The 11,078-nt window shown below is 68.3% G+C and overlaps 2 protein-coding genes across 2 annotated transcripts in view; one reads left to right on the top strand and one right to left on the bottom strand.

The window, feature by feature from the left end:
• The window catches only part of CD63 (CD63 molecule), a 39,571-nt gene that overhangs the window by 21,268 nt on the left and 7,225 nt on the right, over nt 1-11,078 (top strand). The gene's annotated exons all lie outside the window — the stretch shown is intronic.
• Nucleotides 4,371-11,017, bottom strand: GDF11 (growth differentiation factor 11). Its single transcript, XM_066985531.1, has 3 exons — nt 10,348-11,017; nt 5,517-5,890; nt 4,371-4,865 (listed from the first exon to the last, which is right to left on the bottom strand). Exons 1-3 carry the CDS (start codon nt 10,697-10,699, stop codon nt 4,485-4,487), a joined length of 1,107 nt encoding a protein of 368 aa, XP_066841632.1. The 5' UTR covers nt 10,700-11,017; the 3' UTR covers nt 4,371-4,484.

Raw genomic sequence — 11,078 nt, 5'->3', positions numbered from 1 at the left:
TTCTCGGCATACCTGCAGCTCCTAATGAGGCTCCATAAAGGCTGCCCAGCTCTGGTCTCCTCCGGCCACTTGTAAATCTCAGCTTTACAGCGTGGAGCGGAGGCAGCCGAGGCTGCCGGCGCCCACGTGCTCGGCGTCCCCTCCATGGGGCGAAGCCGCCGAGGAGCGGGGCTGGGGCGAGGAGAGGTCGGGGCTGCGCTGGCAGGATGGGGACGCTCTTCCCAGCCCGTTTGGATGGGTTCGAGGGCATTCGCGTGCTGCCCGGCTGGCTCTCAGCGTGGTTTTGGAAGCACAAAGGCAAATGTTTGTGGGGGGGCTTGGGGAGAGGGGGGGAGACGCACTTCTGGCACCAGGACCGAGCGGGGCGCGGGCGTTAGGGCGGATTTCTTCCCCGCTCATCCGCTGCTCCGCAGCCGGCAGCAGGGAGCGTGGGAAAAATGAGAAGCATCAGGAAACATATTTCCCGAGCCAGCCAAGGCTGGGGGCGCTGGATCGAGGCAGAGGCTCTCGAGGGAGGACATGGGGGGGCTGCGGGACGGGGCGCGCGGTGCCGGAGGGCTGCGGTGACGCAGGGACGCAGTATGGGGGCCGAGCCCGCCGGGGATGGGCGGGCAGCGGTGGTCCCGGCGTGGGGCAGGGAGGCGAGGACCTGGAGGACGGGGTCTCCTCATACCCCTCTGTGCCTCCACCAGCAAGTGGCACTGGGGGGTGTGGGGGGCGATCCCTGCGCCCTGCAGGAAAATGGGGGCTGGGGGGGGGGTGCCCGCGTGGGCCCCCCTCTGCAGCACCCCTGGGTGCGAAGCTGGGGTCCTGGTGGGCACTTGGGTGCTGTGCAGAGGGGCGGTGGTGACAAGGAACCCAAGCGAAACGCGTTTCTCAGCAGTTTTCCCCTTTTTTTTTTTTTTTTTCCTCTCTTCTTTTTGGCTATATAAATTTTTTATTGTACAAAAAGTCTAAAAAAAAAAAAAAAAAAGGAAGGAACTGGGACAGAAGCAACGGTTAGCATACACACCAGAGACTAACGCAAGATACAAAACGAACGTGATTTATACAACACAGTAACTGAGACGATCACTGAGCTTCTTTTTTTTTTTTTTTTTTGCCTTTCCTGTCGCTTCTCCCAAAATATTATTATTATTTTACTTTTTGCAGGGACGCCGGCGTGCCCGCTGCTTTCGGCTCCTGCTCGGCCGCATCCGTGCGCGATTCTCCCATGGGTGAGCGGTGGCCACGCTGCATCCTCCTCCCAGGGGCGCAGCGTGCCCGTACGGAGGCTGAAGCCTGCCCGCGTGTCCCCCCAGGGCGGAAAATAAACGGGCACTGCAAGTAAAGCCTCGGGTGTCGTCGTCCGGAGCCCCTGAGGTAGGCAAGAGCACGAGGAAGGGGCCTGAGCCCCGGCCAGGGGAACCTCGCGCCATCCCCATCCCCATCCCCAGGGGATTTGGTGGCACGGGGACAGGGAAAAACCGCGATGAGGAAGCGCAGGCGCGGGAGCACCTCAGCCGCGCGGCGCAGGGGATCCTGTACCAAGCCTCTCCTCCTTTCCTTTCCGTAGTGCAAATGGGCCCCTTGCCTGATGCGGGATTTTAAGCACAGAGGCTCTGCTCGCTCCCTGCCCTCCGGGCCAAGCCGAACCTCCGGTGGCCACGGGACGGTAACGCCGGTGCCCGGGGCAGGCTGGCGGGGGGACGTGGCTGTCCCCAGGCGCCGCGGCACCGGCATTGGCTTGTGGCACCCGCGTTGGTTCGGCGGCAGGGCCGGGACCTCTGGGCACGTGGGAGCCCCCGGTGCGGGACGGGAGCTGAAAGCTCTGAATGCTCCGATTTATTTATGTTTTGGTTTGGTTTTAAATATTTTTTTTATTTTTATTTTTTTATTTTTTTGATGTTCAAGTGCTGTGTTTGGTCATGTGATTAAAAAACACCCCCTCCCCCCCCCCCCCGACCACCAATGGCCTTTTGGTCATGCGATTCGAACCCGCCACGTCCCCCCTCCCTCCCGTGGCCTCTGTCCTGAGCCATCGCCCTCGCGAAGTCGCCGCCGCATCCCCCCGCACCCAATTAAAAAACAGAACGAAACGACGAACAAACGAACAAAAATAACCTAGGACATTACGCACAGTAACAATACACAGTGTAAATAATAACATACTGCTGGGGCTGCGCCGCCCAGCCTGCTGCCCTCGGTCCGGCGCTGGGACCAGTCAGCACGGGGCACTGGTCCCAGTTCTTCTCCGGCGCCACCTGCCTGCCGCGGCACCCCGGTGGGCACGGGGGCTTTTGTGGGAGCAGGGCCGGGTTTCGGGGCCGTGGTCCCCATCCGCTGCCTCGCGTGGCTCCGGGCTCGGCCGCGCCGGTGCCGCCACCTTTCGTGCCCTGCGTCTCATGGGCAGCACCGTGAGCGGTGCCCAGGGTGCCTCCGTGCTGGGCCGAGCGTGGTGGCACGTGGCTGCGCGGGGCTCAAGGCTGTGCTGGCGGCCGTGGATGAGCATTGGAGTGCGCTGGCCCCGCGCCCTTTCCGGTTCACTCCAAAGCGGATTTTGGCTTTTTTTCCGGCGCCCGGCTCTGGGTGCTGCCACTCCTCCGCCCGAGCGCGTCCTTGATTGGCGGCCGCATCCAGCGGTGTCGTATGCGGAGGGGCAAGGTGGCGATGGCCGGCGCTGGGTGCAGCTGCGATGGGGACTGTCAAAACGCCCCGAGTGCCACCTCTCCAGGACGAGCCCCCCAGGTGCTGCGGGACGCTGCTTCCACACCCCATCCCCCTGCCGGCTCCGGAGGCGGCGCTGGCAGCCCCCAAAGGCACTGAAGAGCAGGGATTGGGGCTGCGGCACCAACCTCCCGCCCCGCAGCCGGGTTGGTGTCGGCGCTGGCGGATCCCACAGGCTGTATCCAGCCCCACGCCGCTTCCCTCATGCCGCTGAGGCCAGAGAGCGGCCGCCGAGCTCTGGGAACCCCGCGCGCTCCCGGGCCCTAAGTGCTTGGGGGGGCTTCAGGGCAGCCTCGTCCTTGTAAGCGCTTGGGGGGGGTGCGTGGAGCAGGGGACAAGTGCTGAGCATCCCGAGTCCTCTGGCCAGGGCGTGTCCAACCCTGCGCTGTCCCTAAGTGCTGCATGGGGCATGGGGACAGCCCGGCCGGGGCCAGGGGTCTCTCCCCGCGCCCCCCGCCCCACGGTGCTGTGATCGGGGCGGGAGGGCTGGGGGCACGGCGCCCGGCCGGGGCGCTCCAGCACCCTTTGGATAAGTGCTAGGGACGAGGTCCGGGGTCTTCCTCGTGCTGCCCCCGAGCCGGCGGCTTCCGTCCCGTGGGTCCGGGGGCGGGGGGGCGCGGGGGTGCCCGGTGCGTGGGGGGTGTGTGGGGGGGTGCGGGGCCGGCGGCCGCCTGGCGCCAGGGCCGGTTGCATCACTGCGGCCGCGGAGGGGAGACGCCGGAGCAGCAGGGGCAGATGAACTCTTGAGAAAGCAGGATCCTGTTCTCATGCGAAAATAATCCAAACATCGAGGGCAGAGGGGGAGGCGAATGTGCCGCATAAGCGGAATTTCTCCCCAGCCAGAGCCTCCGTCCAATTCTGGCCGGTGCCGCCTCCAGATAACCCTGCACCACGGCCGCTCCCCCGGCCGCGTTCCCCTGAGTCCCCCCGGCCACGTCCCGCTGGGGCCAGATCCGCTCCAGGAGGGCAGGGGGGCAGCCGGGACCCCTCCAGCTGTGGGTGGCAGAGGGCTGGGGGCATGCAGGGACCTCGAGGGCTGTGCCGGCTCCGCCGTCGTGGTGCCCGGCGTGGTGCTGGTGGCGCGAAGGCGGGGAGGAGGCAGCACCCTGGGGCGTCCCATGGCAGAGCGCCGGCCAGGAGGGTCCGTAATAAATAAATAAATTAAAGGAGGGAGACGGATTCCTCCCGGGCCAGAGCTGCCGCCTGCGCCCACGTGGCCGTGCCCTGGCAGAGCCATCCCGGGGCCGGATCCTGCAGTCCTCGCTCCGAGAGGGGAACTGGGGCAGGAGCCTTCCCCCCCGCTGTCAGCCTCCGATTTCGCCTTCGCCGTGGGGTGCACGGCCGCGTCCCCGTCCCCGCTGCAGCCGGAGGAACGCAGGCTCCGCTCGTCCGCCGCGCCGCTGCTGTCTCCCCTCTGCTCTCCCCCGGGGCCAGAGGTGTCCGGTGGAGGAGCCACGTGGTGCCGGTGCCGGGGCGGTGGCGGTGCTGGGGGGGCCGCCCCCTCCCTTCTCTCTATGTCTGCTTATTGCACAATGCATGTCGAAGCGCAGGTTTGGTGCAGCGTTTCTCCGCCGGATTTTTTTTTTTTATTATTATTATTATTATCCTCACTCTCTTTCCCCAACATTCAAAGGAATTTCAACGCTTGTTCTTTGTATCTTTAAAAAAAAAAAAAATCAATAACAACGACAACAAAAAAAAAAAGTGGAAGAAAAGATGAGTTTGTTGGCTGGACGTGGGGCCCGGGGCGGAGGGGGCAGCACCAGCGGGGGGGGGGTCTAAGAGCATCCACATCTGTCAACCACCATGCCCGGGATCTTGCCGTAGATGATCTGCTGCTTGTCATTGAAGTAGAGCATGTTGATGGGGGACATCTTGGTGGGGGTGCAGCAGGGCCCCGCCGAGCCCCGGGGGTTGGCCTGCTGCACCAGGTGGGTGTGCGGGTACTTCTGCATGAACATGTACTCGCACTGCCCCGAGCAGTAGTTGGCTTTGTATCTCTTGGGGGCGATAATCCAGTCCCAGCCGAAGGCCTCGAAGTCGACAGTGAGCGGGTAGCGGCAGCAGCGCGACTCGGTCGAGTGCTCGTCGCAGTCCAGCCCCAGGTTCCTCCGCGAGCGCTTGTTGCTCTCCAGCACCCTCAGCTCCATGAAGGGGTGCTGGGGGGAGAGCGGAGCATCAGCCCTGGCCACGGCCCCGCAGCCCCGTAGCCCTGCAGCCCTGTAGCCCCCCGGTCCCATAGCCCTGCAGTCCCACTGCTCCAGCTCCCTGGCTCCCACGGAGCCCCGCAGAGCTGTCCCCAGCCCTGCGGAGCCATCACTTGTCCCCACGGAGCTATGAGCAGCCCCTTGGAGCTGTAACTGGTCCCATGGAGCGGTGACGAAGCCAGTAGAGCCAAAACCAGCCCCACGGAGCTGGGAGCGGTCCCATGGAGCCAGAACCAATCCCACGGGGTCAGAGCCATCCCCATGGAGCCAGAACAACCCCCATGGAGCCAGAACCACCCCCATGGAGCCAGAACCATTCCCATGGAGCCAGAACCATCCTCATGGAGCCAGAGCCAGGTCCACAGAACCAGAACCACCCCCATGGAGCCAGAACCATCCCCATGGAGCCAGAACCATCCCCATGGAGCTAAAACCAGCCCCGTGGACCTGTCATCGTCCCCGCAGAGCTGTCACCAGCCCCATGGAGCTGCCCTCCCCACCCACACCCATCCCCATTCCTCTCCTTTGCCCTCCAGCTCCCCGGTGCCGGCCGGGTCCCCCCCCAGCTCCCACCAGGGCTCCGTCCCCGCGGTGGGCACCTACCAGCCCTTCGGCCCCGGGGCCAAGCGAGGTGACGGCCAGGTCGTTGCCGTTGGGGTCGAAGGCGTTGATCTCAATGCCCCAGTTGTTCTGCGGCTGCTTGAACCAGTTCTGCAGCACGTGCTTGAAGTCGATGCTCTGCCAGTGCCCGATGCGGGAGTTGAGGTCGATCTTGAGCGAGCGGATGCGGATGTGGCGGCTGCCCTCCTCCGTCACCGGCTTGAGGCGGAGGATCTGCAGGTAGACGGTGGAGGTGTGCTGCACCGGCCGCAGGTACACCCACAGCTGTGCCTTCACCACCTTCGTGAACATGATCTTGGGGCTGAAGTTGAAGAAGCAGCAGTGGGGGTTGCCCTCGATCTGCACCACGGGGTCGGCTGTGGGAGGAAGGACGGGTCAGGGGCGGCCCCAGCTGCGCCCCACCGAGCCCCCGGCACCCCTGGGCGCCCCCCCCTGCCCCAGGCCTCCCGCACGCAGGCCGGTGTAAACTCCTCCTCGGTCATTAGGAGTTGAAGGTCGGGTCAGAGGCCGCTCCGGGGGTCATTTCCCCTCGATTCGCAATAAGGTCCCGGGGCTGCCCCCTGACCCTGTGTCACCGGGGATTCATGATCCCCTGCGGGGCCGCGGGGCCGGGCTGAGCGGGGCGGGGGGCTCTGGTCCCGGAGCACCTGCAGAGCCACCGGCCGGGGCCGCAGCATCCCCTGGCCTCCCGCTGCCCACAGCCAGGGACCCGCAGCATCCCCCGGGTGGAGACCCGCAGCATCCGCAGCCGGAGACCCGCAGCAGCCCCTAGACGGAGCCCTGCAGCCTCCTCTGGGTGGAGACCTGCAGCCTCCCTGGCCACAGACCTGCAGCATCCTCAGCCAGGGACCAACAGCATCCCCCAGGTGGAGACCCGCAGCCTCCCCGACCACGGACCCGCAGCCTCCCCAGCCAGAGGCCCGCAGCAGCCTCGAGCAGAGACCCAGCATGTCCCCCGGCCGCAGACCCGCAGCATCCCCCGCCGTGCGCCCGCAGTCCCAGGAGGGCAGCAGCACGACGCGCGGCAAAGTGCCGAGAAGGGCCCCGCGGTGCTGAGCTCACCCTGGCGCAGTGCAGGCTCCACGGGGACCATTTCAGCTCCCTGGAGCTGTTGGGGAGGCCGCTTCGCCCTGGGACCGCGGTGGGACCACCACCCCTGCTCTGGGCAACGCACTCGGGCACGGAGGCGAGGGCGAGCGGCCCCCCTGGGGACGGGAACCCCCAAGCATCCGCACCCCCAGCACCCAGCCGCCCTCCCCCAGCCCCGCAGCAGCACCCTGGGTGGATCCGGCCCTGCGCCCGCCCTCCCCGCTCGCCAAACATCTGTGTCAAATTGAGCTGGGAATTTCCACCCCCCCCCCCAGCCCCCCCGCGCAGCCCCCTCCCCCTGCCACGCACCGGTCAGGTTTAATAGCACCCAGCTGCAGCGCGGGGCCATTTGCTGCGCGCGAGGCCTCCCCGAACACATCGGGGTCACGACACCGGCCGCAGCCCCGGGAATGCCATCCATCCGCCATGTGGCCCGCGCGCTCCCCCCCCCCCCCCCCCCGCCGCGGCTCACATAAACCAAAGTGACAGGGGCTGGGGGGGGCCGCGGGCGCTCGCCGCGCAAACCCCTCCCAGCAATTTGCTGCGCACAAGCCCCCTATTAAACCCGTGCTCCCCCGGGACCGGCCCCGAACACGTTCCCCCCGCGCTGCCCCATCCCCTCCCTAGGGCACGCGGTGCCCCCGAGCCCTGGTGGCTTCGCCACCGGCAGCTGGCAGGACGTTGTCCCAGCACGTGCCAGTGGCTGCCCCAAGGGGCTCTCGGTCCCCACGGTCCCACACCGAGACCCTCCGTGGGTTCACGGGCTTGGCTCCAGGCTCGCCACAGCTGGACTGCGACAAGGACAGCTCCGCTGGGGTTGTTTTTGTAGGGTCTCCGGGTGAGAGACACCAACGCTGGAGAGCCGATGCGGGACCCTGAAGCTGCGGCCGAGCCTCTTACCGCCTCGTCCCGGCTTCCCAGGTGTTGGGGCTTCGGGGCGCCGGGGTGGGGGGCCGCAGTGGCTCTGCCACGCCGCGCTGCTCCTGGCACGGGGCTGCGGCGGTGCCAGGATGCTCGGCCCGTCGCTGTGGCAACGGGGGATAAAGGTTACCGGGACACCGGTCACAGCTGAGTATGTGCCAGGAGGGGGGGCGGCCCCGAGCCCCCCGCCCCGCTCTTTGTTCCCGTTGCGGAGGCACCCGGCAGGATTTGGGGCTCCCCCTCCCCAAAATGCCCCCGTAACCCCTCGCCCGCCGCGGCGCCCCGGGGACACCCCATGGCCCAGCAGCGGGCCACGTGCCGGCGGCACCTCCGCCGCGACCGGCCCCGTCCCGTGGCCCCCACTCCCCACTGACCTTGAGCGGCCCCGGTGCTGGCGTGGCAGCGCTGGCACGGGCACCCCCCGGCCCCTCGCCCGCGGGCCGTGCCCCCCGCGCCCCGGCCCCCATCGCCCCTCATTAAGCTGCCTCCACCCCGGAGGTCGCGGGGGTCAGGGGTAGCCCATAAATGGTTTTAGGACCCAATTAACCTTTCCGGGTTTCTTCTGCAGTTAAAAAAATGGGGGGGTGAGGGCTGTGGAGGGTTGTGGCTTTGGATTAAACCCGGGGGGGGGGCGGCCGGGGCGGGCGAAGGGAACCCGAGAGCTTTATGGCTCTGCTGCCTATAAAGCCTTTTCCCTCCTTCTGTTCAGGAACCATAAAAACCCACACAATTGCCACGGGGAGGCAAAGAGGGAGGAAAAAAATCATAATAATAACGGAGCGGCGAGGGGCCGGGGCAGCGGCCGGGGCAGGCCAGGCCCTGCGGCACATCCGGCTGCGGGGCTGGGGCCGGGGCCGCGGGACCCCTCCGCACGCCGGGAGGAGGGGCCGCGCTCTGGTATTTATTTTGGGGGCCCCCGAGCTGTTAAGGGGAGGAGGGGGCCGGGGGGAGTGAGCGTTAACGCAGAGCGGGGAGGAAAACCCCAGCGTGTTGTCAATTTTATGGGTAATAAAATTTCAAAGCCGCCCGAGTCTATTAATGCCTGGGAAGGAAATTCGTCAGGGGGCTGGCGGAGGGGAGAGCCTCACACTTCCCTCCCTTCCGCTCAGCCTTCACACCCCGCCCGGCCCGGCCCCCGCCCCGGGGGTCCCGGGGGTCCCGGGCAGCCTCGGCCCGCGGCTGGAGCAGGTGGAGCAGGGCTGGGACTCGGCAGGGGGATGTTCGCCCCCCCAGCCCCTCTCCGTACCAGCACGGCCCCATCCCTGCGCCCCCTCCCCACATCAGGCACCCACAGAGGGGCGGACAGACGGACGGACGGAGCCATGTCACGGCGAAGCGAAGCCCCCCCCCGCTCTGTCCCATGCCCGTAGCCCAGCGGGGACCCCGCGCAGTCCCTGCTGTCACCCCGCTGTCACCCTGCCGTCACCCTGCCGTCACCCTGCCGTCACCCCGCTGTCACCCCGCTGTCACCCCGCCGCCACGTGCTGCAGCAGGATGCTGCTGGCACCCGGTGCCCCAAGGGGCTTGGGGACTGGGACGTCACCGTGTCGCGGTGTCCCCCTGCCGCGGGCAGCGTGGCCTGGGGCTGCTCCGCCAGGGGATAAATCTGCCCAGCACCCCGAGGCCGGCCCCTGCACCGGTGCTGAGTCCCAGTGTCAAGTGCTGGTGCCCAGTGCCAGTGTCAAGTCCCAGTCCCCCGTCCCAGTCCCCATCGCTGGGTCCCAGTGCTCGGGACAGTCCCAGTGCTGAGTCCTGGTACCTGCTGCCAGCACCCAGTGCCCAGTCCCAGCACCCAGCACTGCCACTGCCCAGTCCCAGCACCCAGTGCCAGGTCCCAGCACCCAGTCACTGGTCCCAACACCCAGTGCCAGGTCCCAGCACCCAGTGCCAGGTCCCAGCACCCAGTGCCAGGTCCCAGCACCCAGTCACCGGTCCCAACACCCAGTGCCAGGTCCCAGCACCCAGTGCCCAGTCCCAGCACCCAGTGCCAGGTCCTAGCATCCAGAGCTAGGTCCTAGCACCCAGTGCCCAGTCTCAGCACCCAGTCACCAGTCCCAGCACCCAGTGCCTGGTCCCAGCACCCAGTCACTGGTCCCAGCACTGAGTGTCCTGGTCCCAGCACTGAGTGCCAGCGTCACCAGTCCCAGCACCCAGCGCCTGGTGCTCAGTGCAGAGGCCCAGTGCCCAGCAGCTGGTCCCAGTCCCTGGGTCCAGTGCCCTGAAGTGGCTGCCGGCTGCGCTGTCCCGTCCCCGTGTCCCCAATGTCCCCGTGTCCCCAATGTCCCCGTGATGCCCCTCCAGCCCCGTGGCCCCGCGCAGTGCGGCGCAGCGCGTGTCCCCCCCACCCCCCCGAGCTCAGCACGAAGCTGCCCGGGGCCGGTCCCAGGGCCGGCGGGTCGGGGGCTGCGGGACGGTGCCCGGGGCCGGGCACGGGGCGGCCCCGGGATGCCGGGGGGGGGAACGTGGGGGTGCGGGGAGCCCCGGGAAAAGCGGGGAAACCCGGGGGAACCGGGGGAGGCTGGGGAATCCCGGGGGGAACCGGGCAGCCCCGGAGGGAGCCGCGGAGCCCCGGGGGAGTGCGGGGAGCCCCGGGGGGAGCGGGACGGGACGCGGGGGAGCCCCGGGGGAGGCGGAGGAGCCCCGGGGGCGCCGGTGCCCGACGCGGCGCGGAAAGTTACGGGCGCGGAGCCGGGGCCGCGGGGAGCGGAGGGGGGGGGGGGGGGGGGGGGGGGGGTCGGGGCGAGGGGGGAAGGCCGGGGGGCCCGGCGGCGAAGTTTGCGGCCGGAACAAAGGCGGCACTGACTTTCCTGGGCCATGCTGATGACGGTCTCGGTGGTGGCGTGGTACTCGTCCTCCTCCAGGTACTCGTCGTGCTGCAGCGAGTCGCCCTGGAAGTCGTGGAGGTCGAGGATCTGCTGGAGCGGCGGCGCCTTGGGCAGCAGCTGGTTCACCACCTCGCGGGTGATGTTGGGCGCTTCCTTCAGCCGCAGCTTGCTCAGGATCTGCGACTTGATGCTCTCCAGCCGCAGCTCCTTGCTGTGCCGCCGCCACAGGCACACGGGGCAGGCGGGCTCGGCGGCGGCGGCGGCGGGGGGCTGCGCGCCCGCCGGGCCCCCCGCGACCAGCGCCAGCAGCCACAGCAGCACCGGGGCCATCCCGGGGCCTTCCCCGCCGGCCCCCGCCGCGGCGCGCCGGGCCCGGGCCGGCGGAGCGGGGCGCGGAGCGGGGCGCGGAGCGGGGCGGCGGCGGCGGCGGCGGCGGGGAGCGGAGCGGGGCGGCGAGGGGCCGCGGGGGGGGGGGGGGGAGAAAAAGCGGCGGCGGCGGCCCCGGGGTTTTATATCCCAAGTGAAGTGTGTCGTCAGCGGCCTTGATTGGCTGCGGGCGCACAAAAGAGGTTCTGGCAGGGGCTTGTCACCAGCGAGCCGCCGGCCCCCGCGCACCGGGCACGGCCCGCCGCGCCCCGCACGCCGCCCGGCCCGGCCCGGCCCCCGCCCGGCCCCGCCCGGCCCGGCCCCGCCGCACTTGCCGGGAGTT

Source organism: Anser cygnoides, chromosome 32 (genome assembly GCF_040182565.1).
Source record: "Anser cygnoides isolate HZ-2024a breed goose chromosome 32, Taihu_goose_T2T_genome, whole genome shotgun sequence".
Lineage (NCBI taxonomy): Eukaryota > Metazoa > Chordata > Aves > Anseriformes > Anatidae > Anser > Anser cygnoides.
Note: the sequence above shows the minus strand (reverse complement) of the source record. Positions and strands in the feature narration are given on the sequence as shown.

Excerpts from the sequence above, each read along its gene's own strand:
- GDF11 (XM_066985531.1), bottom strand. The coding sequence starts at position 10,699 with ATGGCCCCGGTGCTGCTGTGGCTGCTGGCGCTGGTCGCGGGGGGCCCG. Across the intron at positions 5,891-10,347 it reads CATCAGCATGGCCCAGGAAA|CCGACCCCGTGGTGCAGATC; the intron begins GTCAGTGCCGCC and ends TTCCTCCCACAG. Across the intron at positions 4,866-5,516 it reads GCCCCGGGGCCGAAGGGCTG|CACCCCTTCATGGAGCTGAG; the intron begins GTAGGTGCCCAC and ends CTCTCCCCCCAG.